Source organism: Haliotis asinina, chromosome 9 (genome assembly GCF_037392515.1).
Source record: "Haliotis asinina isolate JCU_RB_2024 chromosome 9, JCU_Hal_asi_v2, whole genome shotgun sequence".
Lineage (NCBI taxonomy): Eukaryota > Metazoa > Mollusca > Gastropoda > Lepetellida > Haliotidae > Haliotis > Haliotis asinina.
In genome coordinates this window covers 7230909-7252071 of record NC_090288.1, presented here as the reverse complement: position 1 = coordinate 7252071, position 21163 = coordinate 7230909, and the positions used below count along the sequence as shown (strand labels likewise).

The following is a 21163-nucleotide window of genomic DNA, read 5'->3' as shown; positions in this document are numbered from 1 at the left end:
TCAAACAGAAGAAAATAATATCTCCCCGAAATGTGACTGACATAATCATGCTGATGTGTAAGAATAGAAATAAATTCACATAAACAAATAGATTATCAACTGAACCAAAAGCACAGATGAAGAACTGGATCAAACACACAGATTAACAGGGATAAACAGCTAGAAAAAACAATGTAGTAAGCTAGTGGGGCAGACTGGTGATTGAAATGCATGGATGGTGAAACATTGAGGAATGGGAATTCTGCACACACGAGGTTGCCATAGAATTTGATTAAAGGCACCACGTGAATATTTTACATCAAAATCTAAGTTATCAATAAAGACTGGATATGATGAAAAAACATTTCTGCTATTTTGCTGATCTGTGAATGTGTAAGGGTATGGAAACATCAGTATTTCAATATTTCAGCTTGATTTCAATGATAGTTTTACAAATGTAGATTCTAATGGTGCCAGTGGTAGTCCACTGTGGTCGGTAGCCTGCACTCTGGCCCTCATTGCTTGGGTAAGATCTTACATTATCATTGCCTGGTCAAGTCTAAGTGACCGGTATGATAAGTGATAACACCAGCTTGACCACCTCAGCACCATGAACTGAAACGATCCACCAATCAGAAATGAAAGGAAGGGGAGACAACTGTGTATGTACTATGCACTGACACTGTGGGTATTCTTGTGAAAAATGGAGACTGGATGGTATCATAGACAAAAACTGTTGTGTAGCATCTTAGTGAGTGAGTTTTCAGTACTCAATAGTATTCCAGTCATGTGGCATCTGTAGCGTTATAATATTATCACATTATTAAACTTGAAAACTTCAAAAGTTCAAAGTTTAATGCACATGCTTTCTTAGCTCATCTTTGATTAAAATTGTCTTATGCCATATTTAGCAACATTGCAGCTGGATGACAATGACCTGTAAATAGTCAAGTCTGGACCAGGCAATAAAGATCAAACAATTCATGCTGACATTTAATGGAAGTGAAAAATACTCTTTCACGTTATGAAGTAAAACATGATCCACGCATGCAGACCTCAACTAAACTGTCTGAAGTTTATCATTCTGTATGAGCATGCGAACACGCCAAATAACTGACAAATGGACAAATCCACGTATTTGGCAAATACAAGGGTATCAAAGGTTCGTGCTCACTTCAAATTGTAATACTTCTATTTAATCAAGCAAGGGTTGACGCCTCAACATTTCTCAAAGAGAACGTATACATTGGAATTATTTTCAGTTATTCTAACTGAACATCAAAATGAACTGATTGGCTCGTTTGTTTCAATTGTTTAATTGATTTCATTGTTTGTGAAGAGTACCATAGCAACAGGTCAAAGTTGTAAGAATTGTAAATAAAAATCTAATGTACTCGCGATCAAGACTGACAATTCATAATTTCCCACACTTCAGAATTTTAAGGTTGAGACTGTGCACAACCATGCACTGAGTTTCCAACCCGTGCATGTGTTAAGGTACTCCTCACAGCCAGTGATTGCTACACTGATGCATGAAGTGAACACGGCCGGCAATGTTAAACATCACGACTCGGGTTTGTACACAAGGTGAGTGGGCGGTTGACAATATCGATCTCACCGATCCAAGGAACGCGTGGCTTGGACTTTTCTACAGATTCACCTGACGCATCAGCATCCCCCTTGTCTGAAATTGTCAAGTCAGCACTTTCCACTGATGGTTGTATTCTGCGTAACAGCTTTGACCATGCATACCGAGAGTCCCGCACGAACGTCAAGGCCGCGATCAGGTTCCAGTCATGTCTCAGACATGGAACTGAAGCACAGGCCAATGTGCAAGTGAGTGTAGGAGTTGGTTCTTACATTTCTAGCAATGTTCCAGCAATATCATGACATGGGACAACACAAATGGGCTCCGCCCATGTTGGGATTCAAACCTTGGGTAATAACCACTGGGCTATCCCGCTGCCTGTGCCCATGGCATGGTCAACACTTAACCACCTAAATCAGTCCATTTTCTGCTGCCATTTTGTCCAACTGATCCCCATTAATGCTGTCTCTCAAAACAAGTATGGGGATGCTGGATCTTCTTGTGCTTAAAACTTATGTACAACATTCAAATTTTTAGCGATTATTTAGTCTTGTTGGCTTAAAAAGTATTTATTTTAACAATGTCTGTTTATTGTTGTTCTTGTGTATTAGTGGTCTCCATGCAACTCCTAATATGACAAAAACACAAACATGTTAGATACAGTTAGATAACAAGATCTAGCTAGAACACAAGCATGTAACTTGACAGAGATAGACAGAGAAAGGTTCTAGTATAGGTGTATAAATATGAAGCAGAGCGGAATTCTATGAGGTTGCAACACTGTGCATAGAATGCAAGAGAAATCAACAGAGTAACTGCTAAGAAAGAAATTGTGAAACATTAACTGCTGAACCAAAATATTAATGTAAAATGATGCAAAAAATAAAGTGGCTGTGTCCATTCCTTAAAAATGTAAAGAAAAAACAAGATTTGCTCTTGATTTAGTTATAACGACACTGCATACTATGTAGAGCACCTGTTGGGTACAATCAACACGTGTTCATTACAAACCTCAGCTGATTCTACGTATGTAGAATTAGTCATGCTGTAAGTAGTATTAGACCCACAGATACTTCACATAATGCATTGCAACAGGAAATGAAGTAATCCATTTCACAGAAACATAACCATCAATAACATAATAATGAGTTCAAAAGGTTAATTTCAAACAAATTGCCTCACTGAATCAGTAAACGGAATTTTGGACTAATTTCCAATTTTCATCAATCTATGTCATGCCAGATGTGAAGTATCCGTGTTGACCCAGCAACATGGCATGCTATGTGCAACCAAGGCACCCATGCACCACAATATCCTTTTGTCTTATACATTCACAACCAGCTCGGAGGAAAGTCTGGCGGCTGCTGTCAAACTTGGGAGTCAATGGTATGGGTGGAGTTGTACTGATTTGTGTGTAGTAAAAATTGACACGTTTCATATGAATACCATGTTTCCTGATCAGAAAAGTTCCAAAAGACTTATTCATTGGTGTGACGTGTAACGTCTGAGGTAACACCAACAAAACCTAGTGACGTGTCGAAACATGGTCTTTATAGATTAAGAAGTTGTATATCCATTAAAATGGTCCTCATTCTTTAAACCTAGTGATTTCAAGGATGTGTCTAGGTCTTGAACAAGGGGTGTACTTTATCCTATCGTACTCAACCGCTATCACTTTGATGACATAAAGGCGATACAGCCTGACAAGTACCAGGGTAATGTGGTATATGCTGTGTCCCTTCAGGTCAGAATGGCTCCACTTCTGTCAGTCAAGAACTAGCCCCTTAAGTAGGTTTTCTGATTGTTTCAGGAGAAGAATCCAATCTGCTCGCCCAGTATACATGGCTACCTGCCAGTTCTTGTCGGGTCATGCCTCCATGTTGGATTTTATCATTTTATCGTCAATATAGTGGGCACATGTCAGATACAGTTGATAACAGTTTGTTTTCATGTAGCAGTAGATCACTGGATAACAGGAGACTGAAGACAACAGTTGAAACCTTCAGTCCATGGGACAAAGGTATTCCAACACTTTCTGCAAGACCACTTTGGTATATTTTCTGCATATTTTTCTTCACATTTGTCTTTTTGTACAAAATATGTTACCCCACCATCAATGGACATATATGAAGAAAACAATGTTCAGTATTTCCTGACTGACCATTCTGCATTATATAAACTAAGTTCGAAATAAAGTATTGGAGAATTAGGGTGCTGATCAGCCAAAAGCCCTAAACGTCCTGTCTGCACCACTGAGATTTTGGTACAGAAGTAAGTCTGACACCTTTTAAATGTCACAATTCCATCATGGCCGTCAGTGTTTTAGGTATGAGATGTAGCAATGCAATTCAGCCGCCAGTTTTCCCACGAGTGTTCACCAAGTCATTCAAGAGGTAGAAAAATGAGGACCTCGTCCCGGCGACACGTACCAATGAACTCACCTATGGTCGTCCCCGCCTTGGTCACAGAGGATATAATTACAAACCCAAAACCTTCCCGTTCTTTGCGTGTGACGGTGACGTCATACGGGAATGACTGGGATGATGTGCTAGCATTCGGCTGAGATACATCTAGATCAGAAATTACAACGGCCCCTTCAGTTTGCTGATCTCATTCTCATAGATCTACTGTCGATTCTAGTTATCTTGAGTGAGGCTTACCAGTGAAAAATGGCATGGAAAGTGTTTTGAAATAGAGAATGTGTGACTTTGGTTTTACAATGCTTTAGCAATATCCCAGCAGTATCACTGCAGAGAACACCAGAAATGGGCTTCACTCACTGCACCCATGTGGGAGAAGGTAAATGAATCGAACTCTGAGCCTATATTTGCAAAGTCATCTACATAAGACAATTTAGAGTTCTTTCTCTTGTGCCAGTTGTAGTGCTAAGACCACTTTGTTGTATGGAGCGGGTGTGAAATAACCAATAGTCCGAGACAGCCATTCAAGATAACAAGCATCGACACAGTAGCTAACAGATATATGAATGATGTAAATGATTAACACATACACAAGTGGACAAGAAAAAGAGTATAATAAGTGAATTTGTTACAGGATTTGTTATAAAAATAACGTTATGTACCCATATTACCTTATAATACACTACATGAAATTTACTTATAAATCTTTCACAGGATCTGCACATAAAGTGAGCATTATTAAAACTGAAATTTCATCAGAAACAATAGACAAATACTGCTATTCAAGGAGTGAGATTATTGTAAGAAATGTTACAGAGGGAATGTTAAGACTGTCATGTAATATATCAGAGACAGAAAAGAAGGAACATTTGTTCATCTGTGAAACAAGCACCTGCTCATCCCACAAGCGACAGTAAGCATCTTCTGGCAAAGCGATAGCAGAAGAAAAGCAGTTACTCTCTGTACCCGTGTTAAACATGACATTTCATTATTTTTTTCGGACAAAAAAGGAAAGAGTCAACTACAGAGAAATCATAATATTTTGCAGAGAGAGAAATATATCATTTTTTTTCTGCTCATGAAAACAACATAAAATTGTTTTTGAATAATACATTTTTCCAACTATATTTCTTCAAACAATCCTATTCAAATAGTATCTTCCAGTCCAGTAGCAGCCACAGTTCTTACCAAGCTGTGTCGTATCCTTTTGAAGGTAGTGCATGCTTCACATACCTGGAAATGAGGTAATCCTCCTCCTAATGCCAAGAGTTACCCGCCCATTGAGGGAAGAGGCACCCATGAGCTGTACGACCCGGTGATGCGAGGAGTTGATGACAGAATTGTTGTCTACAAATGTAATCTCATCCCCTGTGCGGATTCTGCCATCCAAGTCTGCTGAACCGCCAGGAACTATGTGTCCGACAGACACCTACAAACAAACAAACAAAATCATTACAGAATTCATCATGATCATAATTATTTTAGATACCAATTCCATACGATGTATTTTCATATATAAATGTCATCCAAAATGCATTAAACCATATGGTTGCAATGACCGAGTGAGAAAGTATGGGTTTATGCTGCTTTAATATATAGAGGTAGGGGATACCAGACCTGGGCTTCACACATTGTACCCATGTGGGGAACTGAACATGGACCTTTGGCATGATAAGCAAACGCTTTAACCATCGCCCCATAGCTGCCCTGGTGATGCACCCTCTCTACATGATCATCCATGACTGTCTAACATAATGGTGTTGCTGACAACATAATCATGGCAATCAAGTGTAAATATATCCATCACTTATCTTTATCTGTATCATAATTAATTACACATTACCACAGTGCAAGAAATAATTTGTTTCTTGATGCACACAAGTACGCTTGACAAGCCTCTCCAACTGATCCTACTCATCTGGAGTATTCATCTATGTGGCAACAAATGACTCTATTTAATTGTGTGATGCAGGCTATCCAGTATCAACCAACACCCAGCACTGATGACGTTCATGCCATACGAAGTACTTCCTGATTACTCCACCAGGTGGCACCACTTCCACCATCATCACCCAAGTGATGGTAGCACCCTTTAAACTCAACCCAATATCATGCCTTAGGTTATTGTTTCAAGTTTTTCACCCAGAAGATTAACCTTTGTCACTTCAGCACATTTCTTTGAGATTATATGTCAAATGATCTTAACTCATTTAAGGAAGTCAATGGTGTGGAAATGATTTAGGGAGATAGAAAACCAGTTACAGATCCCAAACACAATTTGCATGACATACTTCCCCTGCTGTTAGATTGATCAAGAAGGAGTCATGGAAAAAGATCACATCTGAAATAACTTGCACTCAGCAGCATGAAGATTGAGTGCAAAAACACAGGAGAAAGTTGGACTAAAATACACCAGCTTATCTTCCTCCTCATGGTCATGCTTCAAAAAATGTTTGTGTGGACTACAGTGGTGAAATTGAAAACACAGCCAAATTAAAACTGGCCCTGAAACAACAGTGGTTGAATTTCGAATCAAAAGTTAGCCTCACTTTATTTTCTATACATTTTTGTCTTCAGCATATAATGCAAGTTCTGGTTGATATGAAATACACTACTCAACAAATGATAGGAATTATGAGATACTTCACACTTTGTGACAGTGACAACTCACTGAATGTCTTGTTTTGTCATACATTTGTCATTTCCATGGACATAATATGGAAATTATTGTGGCAATATATCCAAGCAATCGTTCAAATTTGGACATCCCTTGAGCACTTCCTTATAAAAAAATTGAGTGGAATATATTCTAAAGTACAAAACTGGCAAAAAGTGAAACAGTTAGTAGTCCAACAATGCAAGTTGTGCATCTTCAGTCTTTGTAGTGAAGGAACAGTTGGAAGTAGCTTAAACATAAGACACTGTTTTTTCAACCATTTGTTCTTAGAGTATTTAAAGATTTGTTGGCGCCTAATGAATGTAATGGATATTGGTTGTATCCCATCTCCAAGACTGGATACATCTGTTTCCAGCTCTCAGCGCCATATGGCTGCAATGTTCACAGTCTGTTGCTCTCTGAATGTATAACCCTCATTTAACATCATGTTGAAATATATTGAAAGATATTGCACCTCATGTGCTGCGATATGATCTATAAAGTTCACAAGTCAGGCAAAATGGTTTATTTTCTTCAGGTGCACTAAATCTAGCATATGGCATAGACAGGTATGCAATATGGGATAAAGATGATTGCACCATATACATTGTAAGTTACCTCTGTACTGAACAACATGGCCTGGTTCATGACAGTCCCATATGTGTGGGGATTATTTTAGTCCAATAACATATCAGAGAAAAAAAGCTCGTAATAAGAAAATAGAAGAGATATAATGAAAAAGAGCCCTGTGACTTTTTTCATTTTCAGACCCGAAACTGTGGAATCTAGAGCTGCCACATTTTCTAGACTTGTTTGGGACTTCTTGGATATATTTATTTTGGGGTCTGTATAACAGTATTATTTGTGAATGAGTGATTGAGGGAAGGTGGTTTTGATTAGTTTACTTCTCCTCAAAGATATTGCCAAAATATTGCTAAAAACAGCCCCAAACAGCACTCATTCAGGTCAATGAAAATAAGATGACCAGTCATAAGTGTCTGTGATTTGAGTGCATTCCTTAAGTCTATGTTTCTACAGTGCCAACACTGACAGTGGAGATAGCCGGGAGAAGAAACAATGGATATGGCCCACCAGCTGTGGCAGCAAGCCAGAAGTCATTTCAATGTCAGTAAACTTAGAAACATGTCAATTTATTACTGCCAAGGTCATAAACACTGGCAGGCTCTTTGTGTCTCCAAAGCAACCTCAGTTAGGAATCAATGGAATTTAACTTTCTGTGTTCAAGCCTTGAAACAAAACATTGAACAAGATCTTAATAGACTGTATATTCATTTGACAGTTGCTTCTAATAATCTTTCTGAATGTTCCTCCTTTGTTTAACTAGATGCCCTGATACTGCTGGAATACTGCTAAATGTGGCAGTAGAGCATATTGACTTAAAAGGCTACAGTCGAGTTTAACAGGTGTAGTCTAACATCACTATCTGTGGGATCTGGTTCTCGCATCATGTATCTCAACACCTCTTCAATCCTTTGAATTTGTTGTGTTAGGGTAAAGGTATGTTATCCCAAACTATCCTAGTCTCCTTTCTGAAAATGCAACCCTGATCAAACAACCCCTACTCCTTAGGGTAAGGCACAGCCTGAGGATAGAGGGCACGAGTATCCAACCCAGGTATGCAGCGTGATGAGTGGACACTTCAACCACTATGCTACCCCATCCCCCTTATGGTCTATCTCTCTTGATGAATAAATCAAACATATTTTAAGCACAATCCAACCAACTTTCATCAAGCGTCAAAAATGACAAACACTGGAGGATCAATTAGCAAACAAGCACTAATTGTTTGTGATAGCACCATGGTACTGTGGACTGCTCATTTACTACAGACTAGGGCCAAGACTAGATAGTGCTGTTTAGTTCAACATATACGTTCAACAATGCAGATACCACTGCTGAAGATTACTCCAACAATATAAGGCAAGAATATATTGCCTGTCGGTATGGGGGGTGCCAAACATTTACTAGTACCGCCTGCCATATTTTGACAGGAAGGGATTTAGATCTGTATAGCAGGCTCAACCATTATCCTCTGATGCTACTGTGTGTGTACATTATCTCTACTGCCTACATGGTGTTAGAATATAGTGTTTCATACACTTTCTTGAGGTATCAGAGATTGTATTTCCATGTTACGGTGTGGATAAGCAACAGAGATGGAAATAACACTGATGTCTTTCCAGCAGTAAGTTTTAACCCTCTTACACAGTGACTTAAAAAACATATACAAGTTAAATTGTGGTTGAAGGTACACTATCATATATACAACACACAGTGGTGTGATATCAGCAAAAACAGGATGTGCGATATAGCATTATACAGCATGGGCTTCAAATAACACTTTTTGCCTACCCTTCTGTTTACAACATATATCCATGTATAGTTGAAACCAATCAATCATGCCAACCTTGTGGGTTGTGGGAACAAGCAGGGAACAACTACCATGCAATGACTTACAAGTCAAACCACAACTCTTTCACTACTGTTCTCTGGAATGTCATTTATTTCAACCTGAACATTCCAGTTTCATGTGAACAAGCATTCGTGACTGTAAACATACACTGCTACCCATTATTTACCTCAACCTATGTTGGGAGCAATTGATGATCTGATAGGGAGGAAGGTGGGTTAGCTATGAGTTACCATTTCGAGGAAGATACCACTGGATGTCAGAAGGAATGCCAGCATAGTGCTGGTACATGGACATTTCAGTGAAACCAACAAGCCCAGGTTAAGACTTATGCAGCCCTTGTCTTGTTCAACAATCAGCAGATACTGAAATAGCTAAGGGAAGCAACTCTGTATGCTGCACCATAGACCTAGGCCTCCTATATATATATATACACACCATCACACAGCTGAGTTAGACCAGGAAGTACATCAGCCTTGCCTAATGAACATGAACCTGCTTTGGACAAATTTATGTTTGTCATGTTACTGAGCACTGTGTGAAATTGGCGAACCAGTTCATTTCCACTGCCACTGGCCCAAATGGCAAGTGTATTTTCAAGGGGTCATCTTGTAAATATATCACTCTCTCCAACTTCTTTAGTAATAATACACAGGCCAGATAATGCCTAATACAAATGTGTATCATATCAGCAGCATTAATGACGAAACCTGTGTCTTTTGCAGTTTCTTCATCCAAATTTTGGACTAGTGAATTATTTTGTGGGCAGCAACTCTCAGACATAGTTGGTCTGACGGGCTAGTGAAATTTGTTTCGCATACTGTTACTACGGAGATAACCAGACTTTGTTTCCAGCAATTAACTGGCCAGGTAACCTGTTAGTGTAACAAGAGTGATGTAACAAATGTTAAATGACCAAATCAAATTAAGCAATTCAGGTTAGTGAGCTCATTACAAACAGACCATGTATAGCAAAATGCATTCTAGATAAAATTCCCAGTAATCACTTCAAAAAACTGGTAAGTATCTTCCCAGTGTTTCGGCTCCTTGGCTTTGAGGCATTTGAACACTGACTCATCCCTCAGAGTGTAACAGTGGAATTTTAGGTAACATAATCTGTTCAAGTGAATGAAGAACCAGACTTCAGTGAACTCTTTGAAGCATAATAAATTCCTCCTTCACATTCAATGTCTAATTGCACTTTTATCAACACCTGTTCACTCCATGAACTGTGAGGTAGTGATAGCAGAGCTGGTCCTTCAATCACTAGAATGTTATCTTGAGAAACTCACTGACAGGATTTGAAAATAAAGATATAGTTGAATGTTTGCATTAGGCTCTGTTTAGGACCATCAGTTGTGAGACATAATATTTATGGATGATTTTCAAAATGCATTTTGATTTCAAAACAAGAATACGCTGTCATGATTTTCAAGATCATAGGAGTATAAACATGCCTTTGAAATGTTAAAATGACACAACAGTGTTTAATACGTTTGTTATTTTCAAAAACAAACTTACCAAACACAAGATTCAATCCCTAAACACTACCATCCCCACTATGACTTGTTTGAGAAGTATTTAGAAATTGGTGTGATGAACGAGGAGCGCTCCATGGATATACAACTTCTTTGCTTAATAAGGGGGTAAGAAGCCTCATCAAAACATCACTAATATTATAGAAAAGAAGCTGTATATTCATACAACTCTCCTTCTTATTCATCACACATAGACTGCCCATTAAACAGAAACCAAATTAACAGTTGGACAAGCACCTGATATTCTGACATCTAAGATCTGGACCCATCAGATGGGCACCCCGCCATCAGCCAATTCTATCTACATCAAGGCAGTTCCTGAACTGACCTTTGGGTCCTACCCCCTATCTGGTCGCCACAATACACAGTCCCAGCACTATGTCAGGTACTGTTTATTTGTTCTTGCTCCAGCCTGTATCAATAACTCTCTTCACTCAACTCAGCTCTGACTAATGTCTCGGTCTGTTTATTTGTGGTTATATTTTGTCCCGATGGGTTGCAGAACAATCTCCTGTGTGATGTTGTAGATGGGAATATGATCACTACCTATGACACGATCTGTTGATTCTATATACGTGATGACTATGATCATGTTTGATAGAAAAATACATTTGGGATTTAGTTTCCTGATCTGTAAATACTGAAAGAAAACTGCAAGAGGCTGAGTAAATTTGTGGGTTCGAAACCAATTACATATCTTACACTTTGGGGGCTCCCTGAAGTGTAATACAGGTATCAAAGATACAAGAGAAATGTTTGGCATTAATAACTCACAGCTGACAAATTCTTGAAAGGATTTGACTGTACCGAAAAAATTAAGGTGCAGATGCATTCAACACTGTTTCTTAGTAATGGAGGAAATCCAACTGGCGATCAAAGCACTTGAAGAATTTGTCCCATAAATATACTAATGGTTTTGGTGCTTGTCCTTATCACTTAGGTGTGTTTGGGTAGGTAAGTGGTTAAAATGTTCTCTTGCCAGGTGCAATTGACCACATGGGTTAATTCTATAAATGTGTTTAATTTACAAGTTGAAAAGAATATATTAAAATAGAATGAATTCTTACCTGTGAGCCTTCCTCCGTACCGCCAATAATTCTGAATCCGAACCCACTCTCATGTCGATGTAAATGCACTGTCATCTCCATAAAGTGCGAGTCATCCTCACGCTGCTCAGGAAAGCGATTCATATTCCTTGGAGAATGTCCTCCTGGATTTGAAAACGAAGACCCTGAATATAAAGGTGGCCGTTTAGGCACTCGAGTGATATTGCTAGGTGTCGGGTCTTCTGTTTCGAATGATGTGCTCTGCCGAGGTGGCCGACCGACACTGCCAGGCGATCCCTGGCCCATAGCATTCCGGGAATAGTCACTACCATAACTGCGATCATGAACAGAGTTTTCAAAGGTTTCTAACCTTCTTGATATCGGTGGTGAATTCACATCACTTGGCCACTGCCGGTTAAAATCTTGTTGGTACGATCGTCCATGTTGCCAGGCAGGGTTTGGAGTGTACCTCCCACTTTGGCTGTAGTCTCGTGCATTCTGAGAAAAATTTGGCAATGGCGTTTTACTTCGCATATCTTGAGCTGTGGGAGTTTTTGGTCTGTGAGTATCTGTTCTATAGTCCGGGCCCATACCACGATTCATTAACTCGGGACCCGGTGTACGACTCCGAAATTGTCCCGGTTTGGCATTATCGCCTCTGTCGTACCCATACCTCCCTTCTCTCTCCACTTCCCTTCGTTCACCAAAAGAATTTTGCATAGGATAATTACTTCTTGGACTACCGTAAGGATCATGACGGAATTCTGGCCGACGGCCATCTTGCCGGAAGCCATGATCGTTGTGACGTTGATGGTCTCGTGGTCCGGGAGGAGGCCGAGAATTTGCATGTTCATAATTACCCGAATTATAAAAATCTGTCCGGGAATGATTATGATGAGTATTAAACTCATGGGAACTTTCATCATTCCTTAAATGTAAATCTTGTAGTCTAGTCGGCATGTCCGGCCGAGCAGAAATAGGAGGCCTCCCCCTGTTGTCCATTGTAATCCCATAATTCTTTGTAGGTGTTTTGGGGCGCTCTAATGGTGTTTTGGGTCTCTGTTCACTACTGGAGGGTGTTTTGGGCCTGTTCCCCATTTCCTTGGTTGGCGTCTTTGTCCTTGTTGCCGAGGAAGCATCAACTTCATCGGCATCTGTAATAACAGGGAAACACAACACCTTACACAGCGCCATCGACGTACGCAATTTAACAATCCCAGATACACTATCCTAGCCAGCAATAACTCCGCCATCATTATTATCTTTCCACACTTGCATATTGTTAATGCACTTCCTTGTGATGCATTCCACACCTCACCCTCGTCAAAACATTTGTTTTGAATAAGCAGCCTCTAACACGCCTTCCAAAATTGATGAAACTGCCGACAATGACGGAAAATGTTATTTCCTATCAGATGTGCACATCCCAGAACCTTGGTCAGATATGCACAGATTCCCATCCAGGATATCCTGTTTCATACCAGAATAATTACCTCAGTACCACACCAGTGCCCCGGCCTGGCTGGGAACTCTTCTAATCGGAATAAATCCATCACAATTTGTATAAATAAGCTTGATTGTATCCTACCGAGTTGAACAGAGAATTAATGTTTTCTTTACCCTCTCACAACATCTGCAGCAGTTCCATCAGAATACCAAACATATCTGTTATTCTATATCACTGCACTTGCCATAGCAATGAGCGAGCAGGACACGGACCGTTTCCTATAATCCATCCAATGGTGCTTCCTAATTCATTGAAACCCAATTACACCAGTAACACTCTTCTAAATTCTTCAAAATCACAATACAGTGAGCAAGAACTCCATCCACTATCCAAGAAATAAAATGAAAGCAGTAAGCAATCCAAACACTGGCACCACCAAGTGAGACTGGCTTATCATGGGATGCGGTGCTTATCAACCAGCGTGATGTACACTTATATCATGTCTGAGGCAACAGCCAAAGATCTTATTCCATCTTGACCTAAACATCTCTCCTAACAATATGTCATGACAAACAATACACAGAGTGGCCTGTGACTCTGAAAGAGCAAATATCACATGTTTCTTCAAGGCATACTCTGCATGGGTGCTCACTGGCTAGGAAAACAGGCAAATGTCAGCCCGGCACCAAGCCTGCCGAGAAGGAGGCTGAATGGTCGAAAATATCCCCAACGTAGGAAGCAGGCCGATCACTGCTTGCATGTGTTTGGAGCAAGGTGAGAAGCCTTATAATCTTAATTATGTGCAGTGTGATTGGAACATAGAGGATCGGTGCTTATCAGAGGAAGACAGGGGGAAGTGTGAACCTTGGTCTATAGCCCTGCAGCTGATACTGAATGTCAGTACACCTGCCAGCTAGGTGGGTTTAGCATGGAGAGGTGTGGGAGGGATGATGGTGTGAAGGGAGGGTTGGGGTGAAGGGACAGTGGGGGTGGGGAAAGTGGGTACAGCACTACCACTGATACTGAATGTCTATATACCTGTTGGCTTGATGGGTTTAGCATGGAAAAAGTGTGGGACGTGAGAAATGAGTGAGTTTGGTTTCACTATTCTTTCAGTAATATTCCAACAGTATCACGATGATGGCTGGGAGGAAGAGGTGAAGGGAGGGCGGAAGAAATGGAGTAAAGTATTAAAAGCTGGGTTTAATTTGTAGATGTGTGAAGGAGGAGAGGCATAATCAAAGAGGGTAAAAGGGGTATAGCACTGCAAGTGAAACTACATGTCTCTACACCTGCAGCCTCGGTGGAGATAGTGGGAGAAGGTGTAACGTGGGATTGATGTCACTCAACCATGCTGCTGCTGTGTGTTTATTCTGATGGAAGACAGATTAGCCAACAAATATGGAAGTCTTCCATAGAGATCTACTACACAGGAAACCTAATAAGAAGAAAAAACAAGACGTAACCATATTCTTATCATGCTGATTGCCACCATTCATTCATGTCATTCATTCTTAGCCAAACTATCAGAAGATTTTTAATGACAACTGACTACAATAGCACTAAATACCCTCCACCATAAAAACATGTACTGCAGGACCCACCACAATTTGCCCTGGAGGAAAAGTGTCTAGTGTAGATTCATAACTGCATCCACAATGTGACTGTCATTGCTAGTGTTCAATCAATAACATTGAAGACAACACACAGAAGGATATCATATGGTTAAGCTGTACTGGTGCGATAAAGCATATGGACCAGTTCAGACGATGGTGTGTGTTCCAAAATTTACAGGAATTAACAAAAAAAATTAACACACACAAACTGAAATGTGCAATTTCATATGTTGGTTTGGCCATATGACCACATCAACACTTCCACATCATCATATTTCATGCAATATTTACGTGTACTGTTATTATATCTCTGCAAATAAGGATTTTGTTCATGAAAGTTTGAAATATTAGATAAATCCTTGCAAAGTCACACTGCAACATTAAGGAAATCAACTTCACACATTTGCCCAAAATAATGAATACAAAATTAAGACATACTACAACAAAACAAACCATATTTTCATGATAAGCTAATGCCCAAAATATCTAATCAGTCTAGTGAAAGTGTCATACCATATCTGTATCTATTTTGAAAACATACACAGTCACTTATAAATGTTCTTCTTCTATGGAATAACAAAAACACTGCCCTATGAAGGTTTCTGCAAACACAAAATTTTAAGTGTTGCATCCATTGACGGAACATTTGTTAGCAACTGGACCAACCTGCTGAATGCGCCAACTCTGATTCTTGACTGGAGGCATGGCCGTTGTTATGGCTATCAAAGCCCTCATCAGGTAATTCTGAAATTAGAAATGTTTCACATATAAACTCAAGTTTTCAATTCTCCCACTTTCTCAAGTTGTCTTAATACTTATCAACATATGGTTGTGTAGACAACAAGTATTTATTATGACAACAACAGTTTCCCCGGTGATGGGCTGTGTGGTGTTGATATTAGCGTGTGCTCCGCGGAATGATGGCTTCCCCTTCCTTCTCCTAATCTCCCATATCTTAGACTGTTCGATGATAACTGCTTTGAAGACCTGGGTTCATTATCATCCCAGGCGGCCTCCTTCATAGAAGTTCCTAGTTAGAATGCTAAAATGTATTTGGTAAGAGACTGCTCACTTCAGGACTGAAAACATACTCTAATGAACTCTTGAGTACTAATTCTTTTGTCCCAATCATATCAGTGTCTACAAACTGGTAATAAACTTTATCTTTATCTCAGTGTGATACACTCCAGAGGATCAATAACATAACTTTTAATGAACTTTTTCAAAAGTGTGTAATTTTATATAGATATTTATAAATGTTAACTTAACACACATCCGACTATACATTGCAGCTATAACATTACAGACACATGTGATCAGATGTAAACACAAGGTCTGAAATAAATATAGTGAGGTGAATCAGCAACTTTCAGAACAACTGATACATCATGTTATACAGGGACCTTTTTCATCAATTCTCTACAGTGATGGAGCTAACAACTGCCCAACATCTCCTTTCTACATGCAATAATTAACCATACATCAATATTCCAAATTTATGGCCACCAATAAAACAATATGATCAAGCCATTACACACCCACACTCTGTCAGAATCTATATCTGTGCATGTGGATCATCCTGCAGACACATTCCAAACAATATCACAGCAAGACGTACCAGTCAATTCTGCGTTTAACTGTAATCTCCCTATCATAAAACTGTCATGAAGATTAGGGAACAGACAGGTCAGACCAACTCAGGCTTTGATGTGCCTGGGGTAATTTTCTTCTCCTTAATGGGTTAATTATGCTCAAGTTCTGCTGCATCTTGAGCCAAGATCAACTATCAGCCGAGACACACCAATAAGCTGCCATCTTTGCTTGCATCAGTGTCTTCATCCCTGTATCTGTTTAAGTAATGGAAGACAGTTGGTGTCACAGTAACACCGAACCATCCATCCCAAGGCACAAGTCCACAATGATATTCAGCTATTTTGAATAGTTTCTGCAATCCAACCTGCTCTATCAGGATTATGTATTTGCCTAAGAATGTCATGGAAATATTGTAGTATCACTTGTTACAGCACATTCCACAAATTTTTACTCATCATCATCATAAAGGTTTTAATCAACTCGGTTGCCATCTGTCATCGTGTGATGGATTAGAATTGTCTCAACTTGGAGACCTTCCATCCAGGACATTGATGGACATGTTGACCTGAAACCAACTGACAAGACTAATGTTCTCCAGTGTGTAGGTGAGAGGGTAAAATAAAGTCTCTTCATAAACAAATGACACTAGGTCTGTTCAAGCTATTTTGGTGATTTTCATGGCTTCTTGGAAGATTTTCAACATCAAGGCCTTTCCATGAAAGACCTTCAACAACAAGACCTTATCAATAAAGACTTTCACCTTCAAGGCCATTAGTATACCTGAGAAAAGACTGATAATGATTCTGGTCACCAACTTCACACAAACCTACAGTGTACGTACGCCCAGTAGCCTGAAGAGCATCAAGGCTACCTTAATTAAGTGGATTGTGCATGTGTTGAATTGACAGGTTCCTGTTTATCCAGGGTCAATGTTGACCTGCTAGACAGGTGTTGTGCTAGGTAAGTGATGTGTTTGAGCTCCATTGTCCACTGCCAACATGGGTACTAGACGGACCTGTTTACTCACACCTACGTCCGATGGTGAGGGAAATGGCACAAGGATTCGAAAAGGTCCCAGTGCAAACAAATTAGTTTGGTATTAAATTCACATATGCTGTCCTAATCACAAATGCTCCAAATAATTAGGTTTGATTAGTTTGTAGCCGCTGTCTCCATGAACTGCTTGTCAGATTGTGGGGATATTTAAGGTAATCCTCTGGCCACATCATCAGGATAAACTGCTCTACTGCAAGACTGAAAGCTGTTTCACAATTGCTTCCAGATCATGTACTTATGTTGGAAGCCTACTTTCTTTCATTGCGTCTCTTGCAGACCTGAGCCCATGGCTTTCTTAGTTGTCTTTAATGTTGTTTTAAATAGTAATATCACAGATAACTTCTTTGTGTGGCATTTTAGAAATTTTCTGCTTAACAACAGTACAGTGAAGTGTATTAAAACATCACACTCACAAGATAACACAGGTTTGCCAAAATTGAAAGATCAGAGAGATAAAGATTTGAGATGACAGACAGGATACAGACACACGTACATTCAAAGCAATGACATAAACTGTGACCTGAGTGCTTTGTGCACTAGAGGGCACTGCTGGGTTTACCTACCTGCAATAATGGTTATGTCCACTAGAGGGCACTGCTGGGTGTACCTACCTGCAATATGGTTATGTCCTTTAGAGGGCACTGCTGGGTGTACCTACCTGCAAGATGGTTATGTCCACTAGAAGGCACTACTGGGTGTACCTACCTGTAATATGGTTATGTCCACTAGAAGGCACTGTTGGGTGTACTTATCTGCAATATGATTATGTCCACTAGGGGGAACTGCTGGGTGTACCTACCTGCAATGTGGTTATGTCCACTTCCCTGACCCCCTGTAAAGAAGTAAGCACCTGGTTGGTTGATGGGACCTGTTTCACCGCCGTGTTTCTCATCAAAACTTTTAGACTGCAATACAAGAAATGGTACAGTCAGCATATGGATATTCAGTAAATAAACTTCTTATTAGAAAACACATAGAAACTGAGTATGTGGCTTAAAATGCAACTTACACTATTTAACAAATGCTCTGATCTTGACATGATGAAAAACAGTCACCATATATTTGTCATGATAATCAAGAGATTATCACATACTGTGGTTTTAAGAACGTTACCTGTGGATTTAAGCCAAATTGAAATTTGAAAACTGTGTCACTAGTTTGAAAGGAACATTTTCCAAATGCATGACTGAATTCACAGTCATTACTGGAGTCAATATTAATTTCTTAAAACTGATAAGATTTTGTTTGTTGTTTAATGCCTCATCCAGCAAAATTGCAGCTATACCTGTTATCTGTAAATAATGAAGTCTGGACCCAACAATCCAGAGATCAACATCATGACCATCGCTTTAGGCAAATGTTAAACAATGACACATAATACTGATAACAGTGACAATGCAGAGACACTTACCATTTTCATTTTTCTGTTCTTCTGTGACGACAAACCTGCAACAGCACAAAGGTCATCCTGCACTAAATCATGTCAAGGTCATGTCTTAGAATATTTCATCCTGTAAAGATGTATGTTCTCTACATAAATATTCCAAAAATAAATGGTACCTTTAAATAACTAACAATCCTGTACAATTAATTTCTTATCTTCATAACTGAATTGATTGTTTCTCTCAAAACCCATGCAAAATTGCCAAAATTCTCCCGTAACAGTGTCGTTTAGTTTTGATGTTCAAAAAACCTTCAGATATGGGTATGAATGAATCTGCACCCTGATTCTGTTGACTGGGGTCAGCACCTTTCAACTGCTTGTGCAAACCTCTTGCACCTATATTGCTTCAAGATGTCACCCTACTGCAAGCCAACACCCAGTGTCAAAAACCAACAAATTATTGACAATATGTCAAACGAAACTCACAAAGTCAAGAGGAAAGTTAAGAGATACCAAAAACTGAACTTACCTCCCCTTTGTACAATAATTTTTGTGGGTTGTCCTACAGGGCATTCCTTCAATACACCCACAATCTGTGCATGAGACATCTCCCGCACCATAATTCCATTTATTTCCTCCAGAATATCACCTTCCATTAAACTCTTACACCGAGGTCTGTCCAGGATCTGCTTCACCTTCTGTCCATACGGACTGTCCGCTATGGTGAAGCCAAATCCCATACTCCCACGCACTATATGAACAGTAATATGTTCTGGTTTCGAAGACATTAGATTCAACACATCAGGGGCATTGTCCGAAGTAGCAAGATCGCCAGGCATGCTGTGTTGAGAGAAACTGGTATTAGGGTTCACATTTGCCGATCGAGCCAAATCGGGCAACGATTTCATGCTCGGTTGTGACGAGTTCAAGAAATCCATGTCCTTGGATCCACCCGAGTATGATGGCGTGTGGGGCGTGATCCCGTCCTGAGGTAAAGTGACAGCCACCGTAGTGATGATACGATTGGTGGGATCTGCTGGGTCAAAGGGTAGTGGGTATCCCCGGCAGATATCCAGCGTGACAGTGTCTCCTGGCTGAATAGTTTGGAAGAGACTCACCACGTCCTGATGGGTATACCCCAACACGCAGTCGTTGTTGACATAGACCAGCACATCACCTTCAAGAGAAAAACAGATACTTCAGCTTTGTCAAGTTACATTCGGAGTCTCCCTCTGATCAAACAGGGCTCCAAACGTTCAAACGTTCAAACATTATGACAGCAGGGGACCACTCTGTTTTGGATTGACAGAGTAAACCCGAGATAATTAACACAATCACCCCCTTGCCTGTGCCTCACAGTGGATCAGTCATGGTTTGTTACAGTGTCTGTCGGATGACAATATTGACACTGACGTGGGGCTGTGTCACAACACCTAGCATCATATTCAAGAAAAACCTGAAACTTGAATTTTCAAAATAACACAACAAACTGAACAAAAACAATTTTATGATCTTGCATTACAAAGACTCCTATATTCCCTGACAAAATATCATCTGCCTTGCTCAAACATTCTACCATATAAATAGTTCTACAGATAAAAGGATACCACAAGTCTTAGTCAAAGGCAGGAATATGATAGCTAATGTGAAACGATGATTTAAATAGTCTTTCACATGAAAATATGCTTCTGTCAGTTTAAAAGGTCATAAGTTGGTAGAAGTAGGTTCTTTGATGTCTAACTGTCTGGTAAAGACAGTTGAGATGGGACTCAAAGCCATTCCTAGCTGTCGTGGACGACCCATAAACAAATACTCGTCATAAACTGGTCACATATATCACACTTGGTGAGACAAACCTTCCTCATGCTACCATTAACTTTAAAGACACAATGGTCAAATCTGCCATTTGTTGTGTGTTTATTGGTGTGTAGTTAATGACTTCATGGATGGAGAATTACAGAATAGTTTATTTTACTTCAAAAAGAGGGTGGTCAGAAAAATCATTGTTCCTATCTATGCAGCAATTGAGAAACCAGATCATGATTCCATGTATTTTTCCTTGCGTGGCCCAGTCAAAGAGATGAATATTCATGTTGTGCCCTTTACTCCCACCAGGATCCGAAGATAAAGAGTTCAAGCCTAGATTTATCTTCCTGGTTGGTCAGCACCTTTTACCAGGGGGATCCAGAGGTGGGGTGCAGGGCCATTAAATCTCTTGTGAAAACGGGTGAAAATGAGCTGTGCGATCCCCCTGCTTCCCTCCCTCAAGTTGATGTAACCACCCCTGCATCATCATGGGTTTCACATAAAGTTCAGTGCTGAGACTTGCAGCAATGAGGGCCCTCCTCCTTCCCATCAAGCCAACACTGCATCACATTCCTGACATAGGATTACATCAACATAAACTAA

At 39.9% G+C, this 21163-nt stretch overlaps 1 protein-coding gene across 11 annotated transcripts in view; it reads right to left on the bottom strand.

The window, feature by feature from the left end:
- Nucleotides 1-21163, bottom strand: part of LOC137295704 (membrane-associated guanylate kinase, WW and PDZ domain-containing protein 1-like) — a 137050-nt gene that overhangs the window by 11311 nt on the left and 104576 nt on the right. For 5 of the 11 annotated variants that reach the window (XM_067827208.1, XM_067827209.1, XM_067827218.1 and 2 more), the window contains exons 10-17: nt 19284-19931; nt 18782-18816; nt 18170-18275; nt 15388-15465; nt 11680-12812; nt 5221-5416; nt 3997-4137; nt 1598-1663 (exon numbers count right to left, since the gene is read on the bottom strand). In XM_067827208.1, the coding sequence (XP_067683309.1) occupies nt 1598-1663; nt 3997-4137; nt 5221-5416; nt 11680-12812; nt 15388-15465; nt 18170-18275; nt 18782-18816; nt 19284-19931 (2403 nt within the window). The remainder of the gene's footprint in view (nt 1-1597; nt 1664-3996; nt 4138-5220; nt 5417-11679; nt 12813-15387; nt 15466-18169; nt 18276-18781; nt 18817-19283; nt 19932-21163) is intronic. The other 6 variants (XM_067827210.1, XM_067827212.1, XM_067827214.1 and 3 more) reach the window with 4 other exon arrangements.